General features: G+C 48.7%; 1 protein-coding gene across 3 annotated transcripts in view; it reads left to right on the top strand.

Moving 5' to 3' along the window:
* The window catches only part of LOC149340904 (uncharacterized), a 347,683-nt gene that overhangs the window by 278,347 nt on the left and 44,037 nt on the right, over positions 1-25,299 (top strand). Inside the window, exon 6 of one of the 3 annotated variants that reach the window (XM_089549826.1) lies at positions 4,398-7,220. The exons of the other annotated variants lie outside the window; for them this stretch is intronic. Within the exon in view, the coding sequence (XP_089405952.1) occupies positions 4,398-4,469 (72 nt within the window). The 3' untranslated portion in view covers positions 4,470-7,220. Of the gene's footprint in view, positions 1-4,397; positions 7,221-25,299 lie in introns of those variants that run through there. 3 annotated transcript variants of the gene reach the window in all.

Raw genomic sequence — 25,299 nt, forward strand, 5'->3', positions numbered from 1 at the left:
GCGTTCGACGATTATCTGCACAACGGGCAGACCTCTTCTCCATCCCCCGCTGCCTCCCGTGAGACGAGAGAAAACTGTAAAATTCGCGCCGCACGGGCGTGCGCTTCGTCCGAGATGCGCGCATCCGCCGGCCGACCGACGGACGGGCAGGTGGGCGGAATTAAAAGAGTGCGGGAAAACACGGGAAAATGCGGGGGAGAGGTTGTGCATACGCATTGGACCGCTTGCCGTGTTCGCTGCTCCTCGCAGCTTGCGCTTGTTTCGGAGACACGCTACGACGGTTACCTTGTTCTTTTAAACCTTTTTTTTTCTTCTTTTCAGTGTTCGTCGTTGTGTCTTTAACGTTTGTCGTAGCGTGTGCCTGCTTAGTTTATGTGCGCTCAGGTCTGTGTTGTCTTCTGTGCGAACGTCCGCTCCGTGCTTTTCTTCTCTGGATCACTGTAAAGCTTAAGTGTTTGGCTTATGTGCTGTATTTCTTACATTTCTTGCAGGTCCAGCTTTTTTTTTGTTTTGTGTGTGTGTGTGTGCGTGCGTGCGTGCGTGCGTGCGTGCGTGCGTGCGTGCGTGCGTGCGTGCGTGCGTGCGTGCGCGCGCGCGCGCGCGCGCGCATGCATGTGTTTGGTTTGGTTTGGTTTGTGGGGTTTAACGTCCCAAAGCGACTCAGGCTATGAGAGACGCCGTAGTGAAGGGCTCCGGAAATTTCGACCACCTGGGGTTCTTTAACGTGCACTGACATCGCACAGTACACGGGCCTCTAGAATTTCTCCGTGTGTGTGTGTGCGTGTGTGTGTGTGTGTGCGTGTGTGTGTGTGTGTGTGTGTGTGTGTGTGTGTGTGTGTGTGTGTGTGTGTGTGTGTGTGTGTGTGTGTGTGTGTGTGTGTGTGTGTGTGTGTGTGTGTGTGTGTGTGTGTGTGTGTGTGTGTGTGTGTGTGTGTGTGTGTGTGTGTGTGTTTAATGCAGATCATCGAAAATACGCACGATATATAGTCGGATGCAAGTCAATAAAAAAGCTTCCTTTCCCCGTCAAAGGACTCCCTCCCGGTCAATGGCGTCTAAATTTAGAATTGCATTCGCATCGTTGGCCACTGCCGAATTTTATTCGCTGGAGGGCAGTGAATAAACCCGCAAAATATAAGGGCAGAATAAAAAAAACAGCATACTATGGTTTCCTTGCTTAATTTCGGTGGCTGAATTAATTAGCGCGGTTTATGTCGCGTTTCTAGCGGCCGTGGTGGCGACCCGAAGTGACCAAACAGCTGGAAGTCGTGAGGGAAACGCCCAAAAAGCACGCGTGGTCCTCTATCGCTGCCATTCGGTGGAAGTGCTCTTCTTTGGTGGAGGATACGGTAGTTTGGATTTTTGAGCGCATCCCGGACACGTACGCTAAACACGAATACACCTTATATGGGAGTAAAAAGGGAGTAAGGCTGTCCTCTCGTACACTCCCTTTTATAAGAGGGAGTCTGCTATAAGACAGTTTACTCCTTTCTGGATAGAGTGTACTGTATGACGCCGATCAGCTTGACCATTTGTACTGTAAAACATTGGTGAAAAGTCCCTAGGGCGCAAGATCTGCTTTTGAGCCTTGTAGTGGAGCATTTACGGCACCTCCAAAGCTCGGAACCTGTGGAGGACGTTTTTGGCTTGATCGGCGCCGTAAAAAGTGCAGACCCTGTGGCCTGAGGACTTTTACCAGCCTTGTACATGCAAGCCTCCTACAAAGCACTTTTACCGCGATGCCCGCATGCTGTTAAAGAGGTGAGTGCAGCTAAGGATAGTTGCCAACCTGGGACGTACCACAGTTAGAAAACGGTCATATTGAGATTGGCCCTTGAGATAAGAGCCGGCAAACATTTAACTTCTTTTGTGGGGCGAGAGGCTGTCTTTGCGTGCGACAACGCCATCCTTCTTCCTGTCAAAAAAAGAAAAAAAAAAGCGGTCTTTGACGCTCGGGTCTCCTTAACTGGTCAGCTGGGGCTTTTGTTTAGCAATTGCACTTCCTGCACTCCGCTCACACAGTTTCTGCGAAAATCGAGGGCACGGCGCATACTTTCTCTTTCGGGGCGCGCGGGAACGAACCATGACCCCTAATTTCGTTGAAAATAGGTTTAATGCAGTTGTGACACGAAAATTCGGTAAGTCCATAGTCGGGTACAGCTCAACAATAAAGCGGCTTTTCCTCGTCAAAGGATCCCCTTCCAGCAAATGGCTTCGGCCGATTCTCAACAACTTGCTAGTGTGACAATCTAGGGAATGGCAGATGACGGGGGACAGTCACGCCGCTCTCTGCATTGATACGCTAGCAGGTAGGCCCATGAGAATCGGCCGACGCCATTGCTTGGAAGGGGATCCTTTGATGAGAAAAAGCCCCTTCATTCTTGAGTTGTAACTGACTACAGTTCTGTCTGTACCTGTACGCTAGCTCTCTATTCCAGCGATGTGGTCACCGCCACTTAAAGTACAGAACTTTGCAGCCTCGGGACAAATGAGAGATGTTCATACTTAGTTCTGCTGCTTACTGTTTGCCACACTGCCATTAGCAGAAACGTGGTATGTGTGCCGCGCGCGGGTTCTACGAATAATACGTGTGCTTACATCTATGCCTGTTGGCAGAACATGTTGCATGGACGGATTTTCTTGCAGTAACACTTTGATTTGGGCTAGTTCATAAGTGTTTCTAAATTAAGGTCTTAGCGCAAAAGATGAAGAACACGGTTGTATGGACAGGCGTTAGGAACGTCACCTTGGAGCGGGGTGATGGAGGGTGCCATCATGCTGGTTTTGTTTCGTTTCCTTCATATTTATCTAACCAGTCGGTTAGATAAATAGAAAACAGGGCTAGCGCCAGTCCTGTCGTTGCGATTTTCGTCACCGGTTTCATTCCGTCCTGCTCTTCTTTCATTTATTAATAACGTGACTTGGTCTACTCCCTCAGGCATGGCGCTTGGAACTCAAATGTCTTAAAGAGAAGGAACGGTCAAATCAGGACACTTAAAGAGCCCTAAAAGCGTCTTTCTTGTTCCGTCAGCTACTCGGCAATCTAGTTTCCCGGTACCGTGCAGGATGGCTTACGAGCAATGCGCCGATGCCTCGCAGAGCAGCCGCCCTAACCTCGCGGAAACGAAAAATCTGCGATGTGTTCGTTCTGTAATGAAACGCGACAGCCGTGATAATAAATGGAAGACGTTTCCTATAAAACGACACTCGGCGCAAGGCACTGCGACACAAGGTGACGCTTACCGTTACCGCGAGAGTTCCAGCCTTTTTTTTTTTTTTTTGAAGGCGTCGTTGCTATTAGCAGCGCGAACGTTTATGTAGTTATGCGAACCTCGGCGACTGGATGTCCCGCCAGGGCATGCCGTTGTACGCATGCCAGAAATGTAAAGGGCACCCAGAGGCGTTCGCAGCCAAAGTGTAGTTGAAATCTGGCAAAGAAGCCCTTAAAACACAGTGTCACTATCAGGGGCGCCCATCAACGCCATCCTCCTTCGAATGCATTGCAGAGAACGCGCGGTGCATTCTGGCTTGGAGACCGAGACAAAAGCGCACTCGGTGTCCTTTATGCTTTGTCTTTTTCTGCAGCGATTCCAGGCGGTTGGGGCGGGGTACTGTGCGGCGCGACAGCTGGAATTTCTTCACGGCAGGCATTTGGATACAAACTAACGCCCTCTGTTGCACAGTGCGTGCCCTGACCGATGGGGTTTCGCCTCGGTTGCCAAGCGCGCTCTTCGCACAGCGCATTCTAGGTAGCGGTTTCAGCACCGTCTCCGGTTCCTCGGCTATGCGTGCGCGCGTTTCACTTCCGCGACCAGCTCGACTGAAGAGTAGGGGGGCGTCTTTTACTGTCTCTGCAGGATCCGTCTGAAGACTGTTTCTGCGCCCACCGCCTCCGCTTTGTTCTCTCGCGGACGCAACGAGAGGAACTAAAAGGATTATTTCAGACTCGGAACACTTTTGCAACGCTTGGCCCGCGATGAGTCCGCGTTGCGCGATCACCACTGTGCGGGTGTCTGTCGCGTGCGCATCTCCACAAGTGACTCACCGACTGACGCGTCTACATAGTTGCTTATCGCGCTGCTTTCTGCGCATGTCTGGATGCCCCTGGTGTGGCTTACGCTAAAAGTATATATATATGAAAGCTTTCGTTTTTGTTTCTTCGTTCGTTCGAGGCTCGGGTGCCCATCACATCCGCCCCGCCGGTTCACCCTGCCGCATGCGTTGCGGCTCTTTGATGGTGCGCGAAACTGTGTAGTATAAACTGTGCGTCGCGCATTCTCTTCTTACTTTCGCGTGCCGACGGGCGCTGCAGTACGTGCCCCTCTTTCGTTCCAAGTTGTTGACGCTGACCTCTCTGTTTTTCCTCTTCTTTCTTTCTTCCTTCTGTTCTTCTCGCGCAGTTGCTGGTGTGCTTGGCCGCCAGGAAAAAGGAGAGGCTCCGTCGCCCGTACAGAAGGAAGAGCAGCCGCTGAGCCAGCGCGTCGAGTGGACGTGTCGTTTCTGTGTGCACCTGAAGTGAGGTAGTAGGTTGTATAGTTCAGAACTACATCTGCCAAGGAGAGCTAACTGTACAACTTGCTAACTTTCTTCGGGTCACACAATGTTCGTCGAGGACTGTTCGTCGCCCAAGAGGAGTCTGTTTTCCGGCTTTCTGTTTTGTTTCGGCTATGTCTAGTCTTTACTCGTCTTTGGTGACTGAGGAGACTGAATGTCGAGGTAAGTGTACTCGCTGCATTTGCTTTGCCGCTGCTACTGTGTGCTCGAGCTGGCGGTGCGGAAGTATGGCGCTTGAGACCTGCAACGTCACCAATCATGTTCAGCTGGGTAGCAAGCGGGAGATAGAAGGCAGTAAGCGAGCTTCTATGCAGTGCTTGGTCGTTTCCCAATCTGTACCGTCACTGAAACAGTTTTTTTTTTTTGTTCACGGAAGGCAAACGTGCATGTATTCAGTGACAGTATCTTCATAACCGCTTCGGGCTGAGCCACGACTCGAACAGAGCGGTTTCTTTATGGCGACCTCTTGCAACGTGTCCGTGACTCGCACCAGTTTCTACAGCATGCCTTGCCAAGTGAAACCGTGAAATTCCGGACCGTTGTCGAAATTGATCGTTCTGCTCACATAGGCGCGGGCTCCATTAATAACTGACACCGCGCGTACGACTCGCCATTAATTCTAAAAGAAGGGCGTGGCGGTAGCTTAGTCATCGACGGTTCGGCTCATTTTCGATTGCAAGACGTCGTTAGATTTTCAAGAAACGAGCGAAGGAGAACGGAAGCGTGAAAAAAAAAAGGAGGGGGGAAGTTTCCCGCTTCCCAGAGTACGGCCAAGCCGTAGCATGCTCGCAGGGGGGTAGCGCGGCTTCCGAGGCGAGAATTAATTCCGGAATACGTGGCAAAATGATTGAGCGCCCTTCTGCCCGCCCGCCCACATTGTCGCTAATGGCGCTGCACTCCCGCCAGTTAGGGAAAGAAGCGGGCTGTTGCTGCTTTAGCGTGCGTGACAAAGCGACGCGCGCACGCCCTCGATCATCCCTTTGGTCACCGCCTGCGCTTGCCGAGGCCAGCGCCCGATAAGCGCGCGGCCACGGGTGCACTCTTCCATCTGCCAGAGGAGGAGGAGGGTAAGGCGTGTTTCCTTTTCCCGCGTGCTCAGCTCTTTCATTTCTCCCTATCAACTTCGTAAAAGAGCGCGCTCGGAATCCTTACCGACGCGAGAGGGGAAAGATGCAAACAGACAAAAAGCTGCTCTCCGCGTCCCATCTGCTGCCGTGGCCGCTAGCGTCGCGCGGTCAAGGCGAAGGCCTATCGACGCGCTTCCGTTCGCTCTCAGCGCGCCGACTGACCCCCCTCTCGCCGCTAGCATCCCCCTCCCTTCGCCGTTGACCCTCACCAGCGCGCGCTGTTCCAACGGTAAAAACTCGCGAGCGCCCTGCCTGCTCGCTCTTCGGCCGCGTCGCGTGGCTGGATTTGTGTATACCTATAGCAGCAGTAGCTGTAGTGGCACAAAGACCGTACTTGTTAGCGTACCACTAGCTATTATAATCGTCAGCCCGGCTGCGTCCTCTGCCTGCAGGGCAAAGGCCCCTCTCACTGATATCCAGTCAAACTTGTCCTGCGCCCACTCTGGGCCGCCCTGTTCCCGCAAAGTTACTAGTATCACTTGGCCGCCGGAATGTGCTGCCTCCTGCTGCTGCGTTTAATCCGCTCCCATCGGCCATCTACTCTCTCGCTTTGCATGCCTTGCTCATGCCCATTACCTCCTCTTGATTACGGCTAAGATGTAATTAACTCTTAGTTTTGCCCTGCCCTACTCTCTTGTCTCTTAACGTTACACCTACCACTTTCTTCCCGCAACTCGCTGCTTTGGGCTCAATTTCGTTTTCAGCCTTTTCGTTAACCTCCAAGTTTCCGCCCGTAGGTGAGTACTGGCAATATAAACTGTCGTTTACTGTCCCCTTGTGGGATATGGGTAATAGTTAAGTTGGATTTCAATTACCCTGAGCCAGGTAAGCCATACGGGTGTGTGGGGAAGAGGGATACAGTCATCGCTGATCTAGCTGCCTGGGGAAAGGGTAGGTGAGAGAGCAAGACTGAGAATCAGCATTACGCGGCAGTCTTTCACAGTTGTTGTTGTTGTTGTTGCCTTGGTGGCATGGCACATACCCACGACGGGGGATTGGCCAGGGTTCAGTGAGGAGAGCCCAAAGAAGGCAAATTGGTGCCAAGCTAATGGATTACCTTTTGGGGCCAAGCTAATGATTAACTTTGGGTACGTATTGCGAGGAATTAAAGGTGGAATTATGGATGAAAAGAAATTACGGGAAGAAATGAATGGAAAAAAAAACGGCATAAATATTAGGGAATTGAATACCAGAAAAATTCTGAATGATTTTGCAATGCGGACATTTTGGGTACCATTAGCAAGGGAACCTGCCGGTAGCAATTATGTAATTGAGTTGGCTCTAAGGCACCATCTCTTCTGTATTAGTCTGTATTAGCGATGTAACCACGTGGACTATATTGAGCTAGACATGGCAAGCTTGTAGGGTAAATGGACAAAAGTTTGCGGAGTGAGGGTTGGCACGAAAAAAAAAAAAATCTGCACTGCCAGGCAAAGCAGGTCGTGGAAAAACATAGGAGCTTTGGGAGACATGCGTGTTCGCTTCGTTCTTGAGTTGTATGCCGCCAGGCACGTAGGCATAATTTTTTGTTGGGGGGGAGGAGAGGCCCAAGGTAACTTTCTATGTGTATTAAGCAAGAGGGTGGGGAGGCGGAGGGGTGGGGGTGTGCTTGGCGGTACATGCACAAAAAGAGCCCTGCCAAAAGAACCGGATACGTGCCTGCATCCTCTTATATCGTTATCCTTCCAGTAGCGTGAGGGAAGGCTAAATGCGCTACATATTGACGAAACAATGCTTTATCGTGGCTTCAACGCATGTTACAGGTGCTTTCAGCCTGTTCGTTAGATACAAAAAAGTTTCTGAAGTTTTAAATTTAGTTAAATGATAAAGCTTCTTCAATTCTCCCCTTTTCTTTCAAAACACATCTAGATATTTTCTTTAGAGATGCTTGAAGATAGAGGCAGTAAATAAGAAAACTTTTAAATGCACTCGGGAAGGCTCTTAAAATCGAAAACGCAAGACCTGCTGCCCGGGTGACGTTACGGGGCCGGATTACGCGAGGTAAGTGTTAGCAGCGCGCGCGCATCGTTGCACCTGCCACAGCCACCGTCGTCAGCGCTGGACCGGAGAGGCATCAACAGCGGCGGCCCTGTTCCCCACTCCCTGAGACCCTTACTTGTGATGCGTTCAGCGCCGCCTTCCCAGGTTAGGTTCTCAGGCCCTGGGTAACAGTTTGGAGAACGCAGCGGTCAAGAACATCCGGAAGCGAGGCGACGTCCACTGCACGACACCACTGCATACGCGTTCGGCAGGTACACACAATCCTCCGGAGCTTGTCTTCAACCACATGCTACAAGCGCGCTGTTGCAGCGCATCCGAGGCATCCTGAATGTTTTTTTTTTCCGCACGGTATTGATAATAGAGAGATTTAGCATACCGGAGACGTATTACAGAGACGCATACCGGGTTTACGTACAGCCCTCGTCAAAGAATACAGCCCAAAGGGTTTGCTTGCGAGGCCTGCAGCGTGCCTCGTTATGAATCCTCAGCGACCATAATCTCTCGAAAGAATGGCTTCGCGTGCTCAATCCTCCCAAGCTTTGGGCTGATAGATGCACTAGGGAGCCGCGCTATACAGAAGCAAACCTGTTAGGCTGTATACTTTTGACAGAGGCCGTACGTTTGTTGCGGACGCGCAGTGGACTATATATACCCGGCCATGCGCTTGCCACTGGGCATGCGCAGCTCCCGTACGGAAAACCGGTATACGTCTCCGGTATGCTAAATCTCTCTAATGACACTAAAGGCACACTGGTTTGCTTCAGAGGAATGTGGCATTAGTGTAGACGCAATCTGGTTAGTTCCTTGTGATGCAAGAGAACCTGCAAGCATGCAGTGTGGTAACGTCTCTTCCGAAGGTTGCCAGACCACTCAATATTTTTCTTGCGCCTTAAAGTACGTGTGACGAGGCCTGTACAGACGAGTAAGCTTACATGCTTCCTTTGCCCTGTTTGTTTCTCTTAGCCAGAACACTGTATAACTGCCAAAAACAAATAAAGAATATGTATTTTTCTTGTTCCGAGTGTTCGCAATAATAAGAACCTTTTCAATATCCACCTGTGTCCGGGAGCTTTTCTTCGTCCGTAGTAGCTGCTCGTTGTCTCGGCAAGAGCGCTTTGCGGCCGTGTTGAATGTTTGCAGGAAATGGAGAGAGGAGCGTATAATTTTGATTTGAAGTGAATGGGGAAATGGAGGTGCTTATATAGCATACACGGCCCACTCAAAATGCTGGGCTCACAGCAGGTTCAATGCGAGTTTCCAACAAGAAGCTGTTAATTGCGACATGCATAGTGCCCCTTCCTTTTTATGCATGACATTCCTAAATATTTCCGTGTATTTTTCGAACTTGCATGTATGACATAACGGACTCCAACGCCTCTATTCGTGAAAGTTGATAAAGGACATTCAAAAACCCATATCAAACCAACGCAAAATGTTGCGGCTGGCACGGGAAAACACGAAATGTTGGAAACTGAAACCTCACGTGTGTACACTGCAACATTTCTCACACATTTTTGCTAAGATCCCGAGACGGCAAACAGTTATGTTGCACGATGGCTTCACCGCAAAGCTGATTGCTTACGTTCTACGAACGCCTGTTGTATATAGCTCCCAGCCCTGCTTGTTTCTTCGAGCACGGGACATTCGTAGGTCTACATTCGTTAGTTTCGCTACTATTGCGAGTGTCTAAGATAAACATCGAGCCTGTGGATGGAGTGGGGAGGTTTTTCACAGCTATCTTAACCCTTAGGTCGGAGCCTTTGTAATCTGGGATGAAGGCCGGATCTAGTGGTGGGCGGTTGCAGTTAGGTATATATAGAGCGCAGACTGGAACAATTACGGCTACTTGCTCGATAGCACTGATTCCTATCGGAATTAAAGGCTAGTTTGTTTGCAACTGTGTTTTATGTCTATGCTAGTCTCCGCGAAATATCCGTCTAGAGGTTATCTTCTGTCCTTCAAAGCAGCCGTTATGTCATCTGATGGCTGTCTATAAATGAAGGTTATGATATGCCTCCTACCAAACAAGAAGAATCGGCGGGAAATACGTAACATGAGTATGACATAGGAAGCTAAAGACGCAGAACGAGTATATTCCCCGATTTCTGAGCATCTCAAGGTTGCAGCTATGTGTCATGATGAAATCGCTCTTAACCTGAGCACGAGCATCACATTTTGTTAATAAGTCAGTTTTATTAAATTGCGGATTTTACCACGCGTTCGATTAAACTGAAGCTGAGACGTTTTGTCAGGCCTGGCGCGAGCCGCTTTGTTTTTTTTTGTTTTTTTGCAGGGAAATCAAAAATCTTGTTGGCAGTCTTTGCACTGACTTAAATTTAATTTTAATTTGCTGCAATGAAAGAAGCTAACTTTTGGTTTAGATTCCCAATCATGTATTAAATTATGCAAGATGAATTGCATGATAATAAAAAAAGGTTCGGATGCTCAAAACGTACAAAAGTGGCGGTTCAAGTTGGACTCTGTGTCAGACTGAACTTAGCTGCTTTGGGATTTTTGCGCCTTTGTTTTGAACTAATTGTGCAGCATTGTATCAAATTTAAGATGCCACTTTTGTCCGGTTTGGGCTGTTCAACAGGTGTGATTGAAAGAATTCTGGTTCCTATTGCAAACTTCAGATATTCAGAGCCGAAATTTCAAACTGTTGAAATTACGTAACTGCGATTAATTATTCTGTACAAATAGAAGACCACATTAATTATTCTGCACGCTACAGAATCTGTATACACTTTTGCAAACTCACTCAGATTTTTCAATTTGATCCAAATTGGTTTAGCGGCGCAAAATCATTTCTCACGTTTCTAGAGGTAGCCTTTGAGGAGCATCGACTTGTGAAGCGTTTCGGAGCTGTTGATGGCGGCGGCCGAGCCATTGATTTTAAGTGTTGAGCTTGATCATAAAGTATGATCAGGTCTGCGGCGTTATTTCGTCAAGAGTTCCCTCCGCGAAATCCGGTACTTCAAACAGAAATAGCGTGCAGAAGTCGGCAACAAAAGTACCGTGAGGTTGCAACGAACCAGCTTACACTATTAGTTCAACAGAGCAGTATTATAGTCTCTTTCTTTTTCCTCTTTCTTTGAGGAAAATAGGCGCTTTGGCTGCCGTTGTACTTGTCTCATTTCTTCACAAAAAATTAAGTGCGATATTTTTTTTTTACTAGTTGATTCCTGCAACTAATTCGTGTTAGGTGCACGAAATACAACTGAAGGCAAACTGATCGGAAAGCATTACCTTTATAAAAAAATAACAGCGAAAGTATAGTAAGTCTGGCGGAAAATTTTTCACTTCTTTATGATATGGATCACGACGGAAGACTAAACAGCGTAACATTCTAATCATTTAGGCATTGACACTTCTCGCTATGAAGTGTACATTTTAGCTCCGGTTCTGTGTGCAGCTAAGTGTCTTTTCCGTCGAACTGATGGCCTTCACAGGTAAGTGTTCGCCTCTTCGGACTAGCAACTGAGGAGCTTCGCTTTCATCGCTGTGAGTACCCTCTGAATACATTTCAGCGCCTGTGCCCATTTCAGCCATTTCAGCGCCTGTGTACTAACAGATGATGCATCTTGCTGCCGTCTCTAGCCAGTGGGCACGCACAGTTTGCTGGAAGAACGGCAGGCATTGTGCACTGTGGTTCGACCAGCATGTTACTATACAGTAACATTGATCTGAAGAGCGATGTCCGAAGCCGGTAACTAAGGACCTTAAAGCACTGCTGAGTGTCCGCGCAATTCGAACCTGTTGCTTGCATGAATACGTAAAATTAGCGGTAATTGTCAGTAATACAAAGATAATGTAGAGTTTATCTCATTGTGTTCCTACCTATTTCTTGTATCAGACACTGAGTCTCGATGTAAGAACTAAAACCTTTTTTTGTTGTTAATCTGGCATTGGTGCCTATTCTAGAATACAGGAACCGATGTGCCGCTAACTCGCGATATGTATCGGAGAAGCCAATGGCGCCAACCTTTGTCTATGCGCCGTCTATAGATAACGAAAAGCGATGGCCAATTCTCTACTACGATTAAACCAAGGTTCCAAGGTGGGGGGGTTCTTGTCAGGGGTGAATTAATGGTTCACTCTTTGAGGGGGCGCCCCATTTGAGCCTTGCATTTCTGAGACTGTTCTCGTCAAAAAAGTTAAGTTCAGCATAGTTTTCCTTTGTAAAATTAAAATTCCTCCCTTGGGGGGGGGGGGGGGGGGGGGGGGGGGGTCGGCGAACAACTCGCATCTGGTTCTTGTTGAGAACTGCGCTTCCTTGGGACCTTTGAGAGGAATCCTGTGGCGCTATTCTATGCCTCCGCCGCTTGCACAATGCCCTGCTCTCCCCTTTAATATTCTCCTCCTTCCCTCAAGTTCCACAGCTCGCTCTTGCGGGATCGATATCTTAGCCTACGCGCCAAGCGTCGCGAAGAGAAGCAGCGCCCGTCTTCCTTTCCCGGCGCCAGCTGCGCGAGGAGCGAGGGAGAAAAAAAAAACGCCCGGCTCGAACACGCAGGCGCGGTCTAATTAATATTCCTAATTTGTCGCTCGCGCAGCCGGGACAGCGCCACCGCTGCTACTCCGGCAGCAGCGCGCCGCCGCGCCGGCATTCTCCCGCCAAAGAATGCCCGCCAGCGGCGTGTTTACCGCCGCCCAGCTAGCCGGCGAGAGGGACCCGCGGATATGCGAGCATACAGCGCGACAACTGCAGACGCCGCGCTTTAGCTGAGTGAGTGCTCGAATAGAAGCCGCACGGAGAGAGAGATGAGAGAGCGGGGAAGCTCGGGGTTTTGTTCGCCGACGGCGGTTGGAGCTCCAGATTCAAAGATGGCGCTGCGGCTGGCTTGTTTTGCATCCCGGTTCGCGAGCGGCGCCGACGATGGCTGCACGGGCTGCTCGGGAACGCGCGCGCTTGCGTCAGCGGTTGCTGCCTCTTCGCTGCAGACTGCAGAGCTCTGTCTTCTATCCCACCTCTTCGCGTCACCGGTGAGTATGCTTCTGACGCGCGACTTGCATGTAGCAGATAATTGCGCGAGCAAGTGGAGGGCGTCTCTGCGCTGTCAGAAATGTGTCAACCGCTTACTCGCCATGAGTCTACTATCGGCGTTCTGCGGTGCTCCTATGGCGCAATGGCGATTTTTAAAGGGGAAGCAGGCATTCGCTGTAACGCTCTATATAGTTCTCAAGTCGGCCATTTTCTCCCAGTGCCTACGCTGCATGCTTCCTGCTTCAAGTTGAAGGCACAAATTAATCATGAACTCTCAATTGTTGTTCTCTAACCAGCGGTAGGGAAACGTAGCCTGATGAACAAGAACGTCCGCGTGCGAAAGGCTCTGGCAGAGTTCCCGCCTGTATAGCGGAAAGAGCGAGCTCTAGCTGTATGTAGAGCCATTTTTCGTAGAACAGCGCCGCATGTCGAAAGAAATTAAAATAAAAAAACACGGCAGGTTTTCATGCATTTATGAGGTATGCAAATGAGACTGATTTCGCGATGTCGTCACTCTTCATGATTGGTAGGAGGGCTAGATGGTTCATGGTATTTATAGTTTAGGAAGTGGAAAAGCGCAATCACAAGGTAAACATCAAAGCGGAAGGCGGGTGCCTCGGTGCTTGTTTTGTCAGTGCGCTTTTCTACTTTCTAACGTCAGTTTTGCTCAGAGGACGGAACACGCTCGTCTTGACGCCTGCTTACCTCAGCGTCAAGAGAGAGAGGGTGAAAACTTCAATGAGAGGAAAAGAGGAGAGGGAGAGGTGGAGGCCTGACCCTAGCCTGCCGCAGGGGGAAAGGGAGAGTGGTAAGGAGTGTGAATGGAAAGTGATCTTAAACGAAATAAGCTGCGTCGAGTGACTCGGACAGTGCAAACTGGCTTGTACTCATCTCTCACATGGACTCAGATGAGCAGCAAACGCTCTCTTGTCACTCACACATTGTGCTCTCATGGATTCAGAGACTGGCTTCTATGCGCACACGTGTTAGCACACACTTATGCACTTGCGGCTTTCGCTGTGCAATAGGGCAATCTATAACCACACCTTCAGAGGCCGGCCTCAGGGACGCGCGCACATACAGGTTGCGCCTGCGTGATCCGCACTCTGAGTCGTGCAGGCAATACACAGCACGCAGGCGTGTTTCAAAGACGGGTATCTATAGGCCTGCCTCAGATCGCCGCGCACCAGCCATCAAGTGACTTTCGCCCTGGCGCCCAAGATAATTTCCTCGGAGAGAGGGTGATAATCCAATCGTCCGACGGTAGCTTCAAGTGCTCGCCTCGCTACAGTGTGGTGAGGGCACTCGCAAAGAAGGCGATAAGTTTTCTCAGGGATATTGCAGTGCAAACAGTTTGTGCTAGCTGCAACTCCGATCTCGTGCAGGTAGCGTTTCGTGTACACGACTCCAAGCCTTAACCGATAATATAGGGTTGCTTAGCGCCGTAGGGAATGAAATTAAATTTGTAGTACTAAACCTACATCGAGATTAGAGACGCTGTCCTCTTGATGGCTCACGTCATCATCATCAGCCCGACTACGCCCACTGCAGAGCAAAGGCCTCTCCCATGCATCTCCAATTAACCCTGTCCTTCGCCACCTGCAGCCACCGTATCCCCGCAAACTTCTTAATCTCATTCGCCCACCTAACTTTTGCCGCCCTCTGCTGCGCTTGCCTTCTCTCCGAATCCACTCCGTTACCCTTAAGGACCAGCGGTTATCTTGCCTACGCATTACATGCCCCGCCCAAGCCCATTTCTTCCTCTTGATTTCGACTAGGATGTAATTAACCCGCGTTTGTTCCCTCACCCACTCCTCCCGTTTCCTTTTTTCTTTCGATAGCTCGCTGCGTTGTCCTAACTTAAACTGCCCTTTTCAATAGCCTCCACGTTTCTGCCCCGAATGTGAGTACCGGTGAGATACTGCTGCTGTATAAAATTTTCTTGGGGGATATTGGTAAGCTGCTATTCACGATCTGAGAGAACCTGCCATATGCGCTCCACCCCATTCTTATTCTTCTAGTTTTTTTTCCCTCTCATGATCCGGATCAGCGGCCACTACCTGCCCTATGTAGACGTATTCCCTTACCACTTCCAGCACTTCGCTGCCAGCTCACGTCATTCCAGGGCAATTTCATGGCAGCTTGCAGTGAATGCGATAGCAAGGCTGCAACGTCCGTCCTGGGGGACGCTACTTTGATTTAAATCCCGTCAGCATGAATTATATGAAATCACAGTTGATGGTCGGCGTCGAGAATGATGCTTTGAATTAGTATACTCTTTAGAATGCCACTCACACTCTTCAGTGTAATATTTTAGACGTCCGTATCAAAAAACATAGTTCCACAGTGTACTCTATTAGCGCTATATCTGCCCTTGAAAGAAAAGTTAGATTAATTTGCCCTGAATCGATTCTTACTGCGAGCATAGTTTCGTTTCTATTAGAATGCAACATTTAAGTTTGTAAATATTAACAAACATTTAAGCTTCAACCCTGCCTGCTGTTAAATGATATAGCGACAAATTGATCGAAGATGACAGGGATAGCGCAGTGAGCTCTCTGCCACAACCGAAATCATGCATGCATTATTCACTGCTGCTGCTATTTTAAATCTTAGACATTTGCCAGAGCCGTAGTTACGCCACCTCTTCATCGTAGACGGTGAACTAAACGACTTCCAGCAATAAGTTTTGAGTATAGTAAACTCCTACTCGCTGCGAACATTTTATCTAAGCCTTCCTTCTAGTCATTCCACCGTTAACGAAGAGGGGCGGTAGACATGTGAACAAATACAACTGAACAGTGTTGTTCAACTAGAGGGGTGAAAACGAGTCAATGACAGAGTAAACTACGCTCTGCTAATGATTTTCCGTTCATGTTCTCAGAACTATCCGGTCATCATGTATTTATTTTTTTACCCGGCTCTTCGTGGACCTTCCTTGAAGGCTGCAGGTCGCCAGAGCACTTTTTTTTAATATCTTGCACGAACACACTAAACAACCATAATAGTCTTCGGCATTCTGCAAAATATTTATTTCTTTATTTATTTACTCAGACACTCCTTAGTTCCCTCTCTGCTTGCAATATCTGTTCACTAGGGAATCGCCTTGCGGCTCACATCTACGTCTTATCGTTCTTTTCCGTACAAAAGCGTGGGAACCCATCGAAACTATAGGACAAGGTTAAAGGAACCTACCTGTTGACTGAAATCGAGTCATAGCCGATTTTGTCACGTATCTTAATATACTGGATGTCCCAGACAAACTTACTGTGCCTAGATGTTTTGTTATTTAGGGCGGCTGGTCTCTATTGCAATATATATTTGGATATTTCCAAAGGCCACATCGATGGTGAGTCTCAATATTCCACCAAGAGTTTGTGCACGCGCACTGAAAGCAAGCCTTTTCATCGTTGTTCACGGCGCTTCATAGTGAATGGGCCTTCGCCTGTGAACGTTGATATGTCTCGTGTGAAGCCTTTTGCCACCGTGATAAGATTTCTAGAATCGTTCCCCATACCTAGGATGTTTAATTTTCTGGTTATCTTGCTGCGATAGGAGCACATTTCTGCGTTAAAAATAAGTGTCCTTTTTCTTTTGCATTTCAAGCAAATTCCACATGCACGCAGGAGCTTTGCGAAGCAGACCGGCTTACCCTTCTGTCGACTGGGGACAGCGCATACGAAATCGTTTTCAGATCTCCTGATTCGGCTGTAGTTCAATCCGTTACCCGCAGCACCTAAAAAGAACACAAGCCAGTTAGTGAATTTTGATAAGAGAATAGATTAATATTACACGGCAGGTAAGCCAGCAATCGCGAAGAAAATGAATGGATGAAGTAACTGCTTGTCACGTAAATTGCAGATTGAAGTCCAGGATTATTTGGCATCAGTTTTAATTGTGAGGCAACTGTGGAATATTGTAAGGTATTGTTATCAAAATATTGAAGGTAATGGTCAATTCTTCCGAGGCACAGCAGAATCTTTCTTTTCAATTTCGTCAATTTCTCTCATCGAGTAGTTAAGACCGTCATAGAAAACCCATGGGGAGCGTTTGTGAAGATAGCAAAAACGCAATTACCGAAAAAAAAAAATGCAAGCCAGCCGAGGCGAGAACTGAGGATATATTGAGTGTTATAGTTGAATTTTTCGATGTATGAAAAAATAGCGTTCATAAACTGTAAAGGGTCGGTAGTGTACGCGGGGTCATTGGAACGCGGCTGGGGGCGCTCAAAGCGGAGCGTCTCCTTTCTCGGAACGCGGCCGCTTGCGAACGCGCCGGGAAATTCGGGTGTCCCCCCGCCCCGCGGTACCGATTAGCGCACGTGCTGGCACGAATGTGTATTTGTGTTTGTTTTTATTTTGTGGTGGAGAGGGTTCTTCACCTTACGGGAGCTGGAGGGCTGGTCAGGCTCTCCCTAAACCAATCATGTGAACATTGTAACATGATTGGAAGCCACGAAATGTGGGCCGGGCCTTTAGGGCTTTAAAACCGGGCCCCGGAGCTGGAAGCGGGGTTCTGCGCTAAGGTGAGATGCTACGCATCTTCGGCTACGCCGAGTAGGGGCCTCCCCTAGTATTAGCCAGTTCCACCCTTTTTGTTGTTTGTCCTTTTGCCGCTTAAATTGTGTCCAGTGCCTTAACTTGTATATGATTGTAATATCTGTGCATAAACACGAGTGTTCGCCTTACCCCTGCGTGTCAACTCATCACAAGACCGTCTCTGAAGGGGCACCCCTGGTGCTAAGAGCTTCAGTCTTCGTGTTAAACCAACCGTCTCTGGGGCACCTCTGGTGCAGGGAGGAAAGAGAACCTGTGAAACTTTACTTAAACTATTTTTCCTCGAAAAATCCGCTTGTACAGACTATCTGGGTATGTCAAAGCACCTGCTGATTATGCACGCTCTTACTGGTGCGCATACCGATGCCATCAGTAGTTTTTGGAACACGGGAGCTTCAAAGTAGATGAATTTCATCCTGCCTTAAACAGTTGTCTGACACTGAACGTTGCAATGTGCTGCACAGGGAATTAGTGGTTTCCTATAACAGAAACACTATGCTGGGAATTAGGTCACAGTACACCTTTCATATCGTGGCTCCATGCATATTCTGCGAAGCACTCGAGCTTTTTTCGTGATTTTCATAATGCACAAACTTTTGTGGGCATCTCTCTACGTCACCAAAACAAGCGTACAGCATGGCGCACACTGAGAGCGTCTCATCGGATGTGTCGTATACCTGTTCACTCGAATGCACCCATTCGACTTCGATGCCCCCGACTTTCGATGAGAGCACTTATTTTTTCTTATTAGTATACGATCACTTACTTCGACGGTAGCCTGCAGCCGAGAGGCAGATCACATAGTGGGATATGGAATAGGCGTCGACGAACTTGGGAAATAGTTTTCATTTCTCGCCTCGCTGTGTACGGGCAAAGATGGACTCTTTTCTAATCTGCGGCTTTGTTGCGCGAACTTCGAAGTATTTCCTGCGGAAATTGAAGGAAATGGAAGGGCGCCATTCTGGGTATTTCTTCGCGGTGAATTCCGTGGTGACGAAAAGAATGTGGAAATATGACAAGAGAAAAAAAAAGAACGAGTAACTTCGTCCTCAGCCGCGCATTTGCTGCTAACTCACATCCCTTTATCCATCCCTTTGGTGTCGCCTATTTTGCGTGAAGTTTCGGGAGTGTTTCGATGGGTTGCCGAACATCGTTTAATATAGAAAGCACACGATGTACACACTTATTTCTGTTGTTTTGTACTTTTTTTATTGGGGCGGATCGTATTCTGACAGAACGGCAGGAAAGCGGAAATTGCCGCACCACGGGGTGCTAGGTTTTCCCGATTTCCTTCAAATATTTGGCACGCTCTATCCCAGCCCGTTCCTTGTAAGAGCTTCCCAAAATCCTACGGGTGAAATAGGAGAAAAGGGATGATGCAGATACGGGAGAGATTGTCTGGTCCCCCTCTTTTCGCTATAGCACACCACGGATCGCGGAGTCCAATACGAGTGTACTCTTGCATGCGTACGAGGCAGGGGTGGGGCAATATGAAACGCGTTACTTGGTCGCAATACCAGACGCTGCTTGCATGGCTGCTTGTGCGACCGAGCTTGAAAACACGCAAGGCGCTGTAATGCTGCTTAGTGTAAGTGTCTCAACCGCCGTGCGTAGCTGTAGAAATATATCCGATAAGATGCGAGTACTGGCCTCCTCAAGTTTTATTTCTAAACTATATATACCAGTCCCCGATCTGGAATATAGCCGTATTTTATGTCTTGTGTCTATAGTCCGCGAAGACTTTTGCATATGAAATGATATTCACAAAAGTGCGGACGTCCTGAAGCTCGAATTAAAGATACAGGGGGTTTGCTAAAACTGCGTTTTTCTATAGACTGGCATTGCCGATCGAACAACCTTTGACAAGTATGATAAAGTGTAGATAGTTCTTTCTGAAATCGAATCAAATTGAGAATTGCTAACTGCAATAAACTGATACATAAGCGTTCATATACCGACGCGAATCCCGAAGTCAGTATTTGTATGGGGGCCCTTGGTTAAATAATACAGGAATAAAATGACAACATACTATATGCAGCGAATCTTTACAGCGGAAAGCAACGCAAATGTTAGATAGAACACAAATAAGAGCTGCAAAAGTTCTGAACGTGTGCGAAACACACTCAAAAAAAGGAACCCACATCAAATGCATAAAATGTATAGAATGCGACTAAGGAGAAAAGGTAATAAACGCGTCGCCAGCAGCTTTATTTCAAACAGCGCCTCAGGCTCATTAACCGTTGCTGTTTGATGTGGTTTTGTACATAAAGCTTTCGTCGCCAAATCAATATTTCCTTCGGACAGGCACATTCGCGCCTTTCCTCAATCTCATTTCTCGTCTGGATTTGTTCTGTTCCTTCCACCTTTCCCCCTTGCTTTGACCACACACGCGGTGCAACTTCCGTAAGATATATGTTAGGGCACATGCATTCACACCTGCTGTAGTCGCGATCGATTTCGGTCGATACGTTTCGATCCCGGAGCCCTATAACATGGAGGGTCCGTAACGGGTCGGCCGAAACCAGTCGCGTGACGTCGGCGACTGACAGGTGTGAATTCACCTTTAAACCTGTTTCAGATGCAAGCGAAAACGCTCGCGATTTCTGTCGCAGCGGAGAAAAAAAAAAAAATGTTCCGAGCGGTCGCCGCGGCTCCAGCGGCCAGAGCGAAGACGTTCCAACAAGTTGGCAATTTTTCGCCGCGACGCGCCGCTCACTCACTTGCATGCGAAACTGCCTTTAGTCAGTGTGCTTGTTTCTGAACATTGTGCTTTTGCAGCGTGGTGCCTCCTCCAAAACTGAATACATGTGAACAGTTGGGCGAGTCGGTAGGAATGCATCTGAGTAGAACGCGAACTAAACAAGAAAATCAGGCAAAAACGAGACAAGACAGGCGTCACTCGCAACTGAGAATTTTATTGAAGAAAAGATAAATATATGCATAGACGAAACCACACAGTCCCGCTGTGCAAGAAAAAAAACCCAAGAAACTCGGGGCAATTGTCGTTTGCCATTATTTAGGAAAGCTATTTGTCAATGTATGAGAGAGATTGTTTTGTTAAATAAATTTCTCGGTTGCGAGTAGCGCCCGTCCCGTCTCGTCTTTTGCCACGTGTTCCTGTCTGTTTCGCGCCCTACTCAAATGGACTCCCACAAGGAAACATAGGTGGCTATTGCCATCAGCGACAAGTAGTGCTTTGCTGGACCAGCGACGTTAACAATGCCCGGAAGTCGCGTCCTTCGTCTGCGGTTCTGAAATACGCGGAGGAGGGCTGCGGATAGTGGAATTGTCTGTGCTATATACGTCACAGGATTCTCGTATAGCGATAAGCATGCGGCTTCATTTTGTTTTCTCCTTTGTTCTTACCTGCTTGACTTCCTTGCTGAGATAAAAATCTGCATGCATGGTATAGGGTGCACGGAAGTGCATTTTACGTGACAGGAAGCGGGAGCTCATTTTCTTTCGGATCGCAGGGCAGGTGTCGCACGGCGAGTAAGTGACGGCCTGGCGCACCTGTTTCATCAGCGATTCTTGTGCGGCCGCTTCCTCGATTGGCGCCACCCACGCAGATAGGTGCGATGTCCCCTGCGATTATCGCTGCGCTCCAGCGACGGTACGTGGGCGGCGCACTAAGCAATCCGCGCGGATGAATACCTACACACGAATATACCTCCTAACCGAAGCTAAGGTTAGGTTAATGACTGCTAGCCGCTCCCAGCGCAGTTGTTTGCGAGCGAGATACAGCAGGCCGCGTCCAAACCTGGAGTGAGTTCACTATCCGCTGCCAGGTAAATCGCGGTGAATTTTATTTGCCTTTAAAATGGCCGCCTCCGGGAGCTGGAAAAGATTTAGGGGCGTGATAATAGGCGTCGACGTACGTGGTTTTCCATCCGTGCAGAAGAAGATAGCATGCAGTGTCGTTCAGGTGGCATTCGAAAAGGAAGAAGAAGCTAAGAGACTGTCATCGAGGCACCTTGCCAATGTCCCAAAATTATCCAAATACTCCACTCCCTGTACATGAGTGCGTTTGTATCCGCTATGCACCCTGGCCAATCCCCCGCCGTGAGTACGTGCCATTAAACCTGAGGACATCATCATCATCAATCCACCACTGTGGGCAGTGCCACTCCACCCGAGACCAACAAGAACATTTCAGAGCATTGAATGCATCCGTGCTGCACACTGTGTATAGTCCGACGTTATCACAGACATCGTATTACAAGAAGCCAAACGCATCGGAAATAACGAAAAGAGCCGCGTTTCAGAAGAGGCGGCACAAGCTAAATTTCAGATGCCGGATATAAAAAAAATTCCAATTGAGCTATGTGGCGCACGGAAAGAGAAGAAACTATCGGTCATATGAATTGGTAGTACCCTTGTGCAAGGGCGTCCGCAGAATTTTTTGCAGGGGGGGGCCCCATTGGTTGTTGGCGCCGGAGGGGGGGGGGGGGGCATGTTCGTAGCAAAAAGGCACTATTTGCGGTATGAATTTATTTATTTATATATAAATGAAAAATAAGTGAAATACACACATGAAATAAAAATTACAAACAGCAAATTAAAGTGTGGCTAGGAGAGATACATTGCAGTTTATCAACGAAGAAACAATTAAAATTAATAAAAAATCCAAAAATATACTGTCACTTCGTGGAGAAGAGTGCTCAGTATTGCTGCATACGGGTTCTCGACTCACCCGGATTGATGACCAGCACACAGCACAATATGGTCACAAACACGCAACTACAGTCACTCAGTCAGTCTTCCTTGAACAGCAACTGTAGACTCCACGGATTTTTCTGGGCGAATTGCGTGATTACACGGGTGATAAATCATTTCTGTGCTTCATTACACGCTCTCGGTGCACACTCGTCACACACATTGATTGGAAAAACGGTTGAACGCGCACGTTGAAAACAAAAGATGTCTATACATACAACGAAAACTTATTTACAAGATAAATGCACGCTCGCAGCTTCATACACCTCGCTCCATCTTGCTCGCGCATCCGCACAGTCGAGCAACCGCACGCACACTGCTCGCCGCTCGTAGTTTTCTCGTCCACTGTCTTGGTTGTTCTCAGCTTCGTTGACAAACGGCTACTAAAAACACCGAAGCACAAATACAGAGGCGCGCACACGTGCAAGGGCTTACTTCCGTGCGACTTCCAAGGGGAAGGGACACTCGCCACTCCGGTAGGAAAATTTATTTTGTGTGTTTTTATGGGGTTCAGAGCCCCAAAACGACTCAGGTTATGAGGAACGGAGTAGTACAGAGCTCCGGATAATGACGACCACCTGGGTCTCTTTACCGGGCACTGACCTCGCACAGTACACGGGCGCTGTTGTCATTTGAGGCCCAGCCAGAGGTGACAGGCGAGCCAGGCAGGCGCCATCGGGCTGCGTTGACCAAAGGCGCTGGTTTTCGGAGAAGACGCAAGGGACGCTGGTGTGGGGGCGCCTCTGGAGACTGCGTCGCCGTGAACAAAAGATGCTAATCTCCTTTGCCGAAGATTCTGATAGCGGCGCTTCTACCGCACTGCTCTCTCCCGTGGATCGGAGGCACAGCGAGCGGCGGCGGCGCCAACTGATCGCCCGCTCGCCCCTGAGCAGCCCGACAAAGCGGGGGTGGACACGGCTGATTTGTCTTTCCCTCCTGAAGAATTCATCGGTGGCCGGCATAACGAAGGCGAAAACAAGATGCACTGTGCACTGTCTGCCTCCGTGTCACTATCTGTCTAGAGATCAAAGAAACAGGCACCCATATCAAGACGGCTTGAAACACATGCTCGCCGGTGCCGCTGTATGTCTGCAACAGGTCGGCCTTCAACAGAGCTAACGATGGCGTGGTTTGAAAACGGCATAAAGACGCGTGCCCGGACGCGGCATTTCGCAGATGTGACCCAAAGCGTGGAAGCGGAGCTGCTTTTACCCTTTTGGCTGAGCCCACCACGGCCCCTGGCGTGCGGCCATCACTCACGGTTCGAGGGAGTGATTTTCCAGTGGGGTGCAGCCGCCCCCCCTTGCCCCCCCCTCCGGACGCCCATGCCCTTGTGAGACAAAGCAGGATATGGACTTGAGAGAAAGACACGTAATGCGTTGAACAGATAACCTGGGATATCTTGAGCGACAGTATAGGTATACGAAACGACACAGTCGTTGAAGGGTCAGTTGAAGTAGTGAATATTACGCCTTGCAAAACGAGGGGGGGGGGGGGGCGAATGCAAAATACAGTCGAACCTTGTTATAAAGAAACGATTTATAACAAATTAATGGATATAACATAGGAATGCTGATTCCCCTTGAAAGTTCGGCCAAGACGGGCTGCAACGAAGTTACGGCTATAACGAAGTAATCCCAGAGCTCCTTCAACGTCGTTATAACGAGCGCCAACTGTATACCTATGCATCGTTGAGAGAGGGAGAGGTAGAGACCTTTGTCCTGCAATGGCCTTAATGAGGCTGATGGCTCCACATTGACAACCGCAACACAGTCGCGGGAATATGAAACACGCCCCGATTCGATACATATGCGAGTTCATTATGGGCCGAGTCCACGCTGTGCCTTTATTTTACCGCGCCTCCTTCCTGGGCGACAGCATTAACAGAACCTTTTGGCTGTGTTTTCCGAGCATCCATGCCTTCGTTAAAGCCTGTACACTTCTCATCACTCATCTGGTATTTAACGTGGCTGTTGCCTGGAGGTCGTGGCTTTCAGAATACGGCTTCCCTCGTCAGGCAGGGCGCATGCTGCGCTACACTGCACACTCGATTCCAACGTGAAACTGTGGGCAGGTATTTCATTGTTATAATCTTCTAGATCATTGTATTGGTTTTGTTGAGTTCATTATTACTCCTCTCTCTCCTTTATTATAAATGCCTTCAACGGCTGCATTGTGGCACTAGGGCATAAACTGCTTCACGATTTTCGTAAATAGAAGCCGAGGATTTGCGATAAAGAAAGAAAAAAAACAAGTATAGGTTTACTTAGCGGAAAAAAATCATTAGAGGCGCAGCAACAAAGCGCATTGCACGAAAGGTAAAAATAATCACTGTCCTGCACCGCCTCGCGACGGATGGTTAGGATCAGTCAAAACGGTCACGTACGCAGCGATTACAGTCGCAATCATCCCTCTCTGCGGGGATTAAGTGGCGACCGGAGTAGTTTAGAAAATTGCTATCTGTGACGCTCCGGGGTTCCCCCCCCCCCCCCCCCCCCCCCCCCCCCCCCCCCCCTCCCTTCTTTCATTACTTTCCCGGCACGGTTGTTGTATGCGGCTAAGCCATTTATTTCCTTTTCTTTCGCCAAAGCATCGAGCAAGGCTATTTGCACCGCCTCTTTTTCCCTATTATTTTCCGTCGAGCAGCTTACCTAACTCAACACCGAAAAACGTTTGCTGTGGCGAGTTAGGTGCGGGATGTGGGCAGGAATGGTTTTGTCTCGTTCAGGCTGCTTCATCGTTTTTCCCGATTCCGACTGTGTTCGAGTGTAAATTTCGCCAGCAGTTTCTCGCTCGTGAAAGGCAACCACTGTTTTCGGAACAGGAGCTAGGGTGACTATATATATATATATATATATATATATATATATATATATATATATATATATATATATATATATATATATATATATATATATATATATATATATATATTAGTTCTTGAACGGCCCAAGCGACAAGGGAGGGAGGGGAGTGAGGCTGTTTTCTCTTACACAGTGCACGAAAATGACGGCGGGGGAAGTATACGTATATAATGATGCTCGCTCGGTGCAAGCTGTTCGAGAGCAAATATACTCTAGTTTACAACGCTTCTCAGTTTGGAAGCAGTACCCCTTGTTGTGGCCGGAAGAAAAAACGACCCAAGACATTAACCCGCTCGCTCGCTCCTATGCAATTTTCCGCACGCATACCCTGCTCCCCCTCCCCTCTCTCACCCAAGCACGGACAGAGATGAGGGGAGGTTGCGACGAGGCAAGCAAGCGCAATCGTGCTCGAAGTTTGCGCGCGCGCGGCCGCCCCGCATTACGCCGTTTACATGCGCGCTGCCCTTGGAAAGACTCCCTCTGGAGACGAGGCGAAC

This window comes from Amblyomma mixtum, chromosome 6, assembly GCF_055824585.1.
Source record: "Amblyomma mixtum isolate Tamu chromosome 6, ASM5582458v1, whole genome shotgun sequence".
Classification (NCBI taxonomy): domain Eukaryota; kingdom Metazoa; phylum Arthropoda; class Arachnida; order Ixodida; family Ixodidae; genus Amblyomma; species Amblyomma mixtum.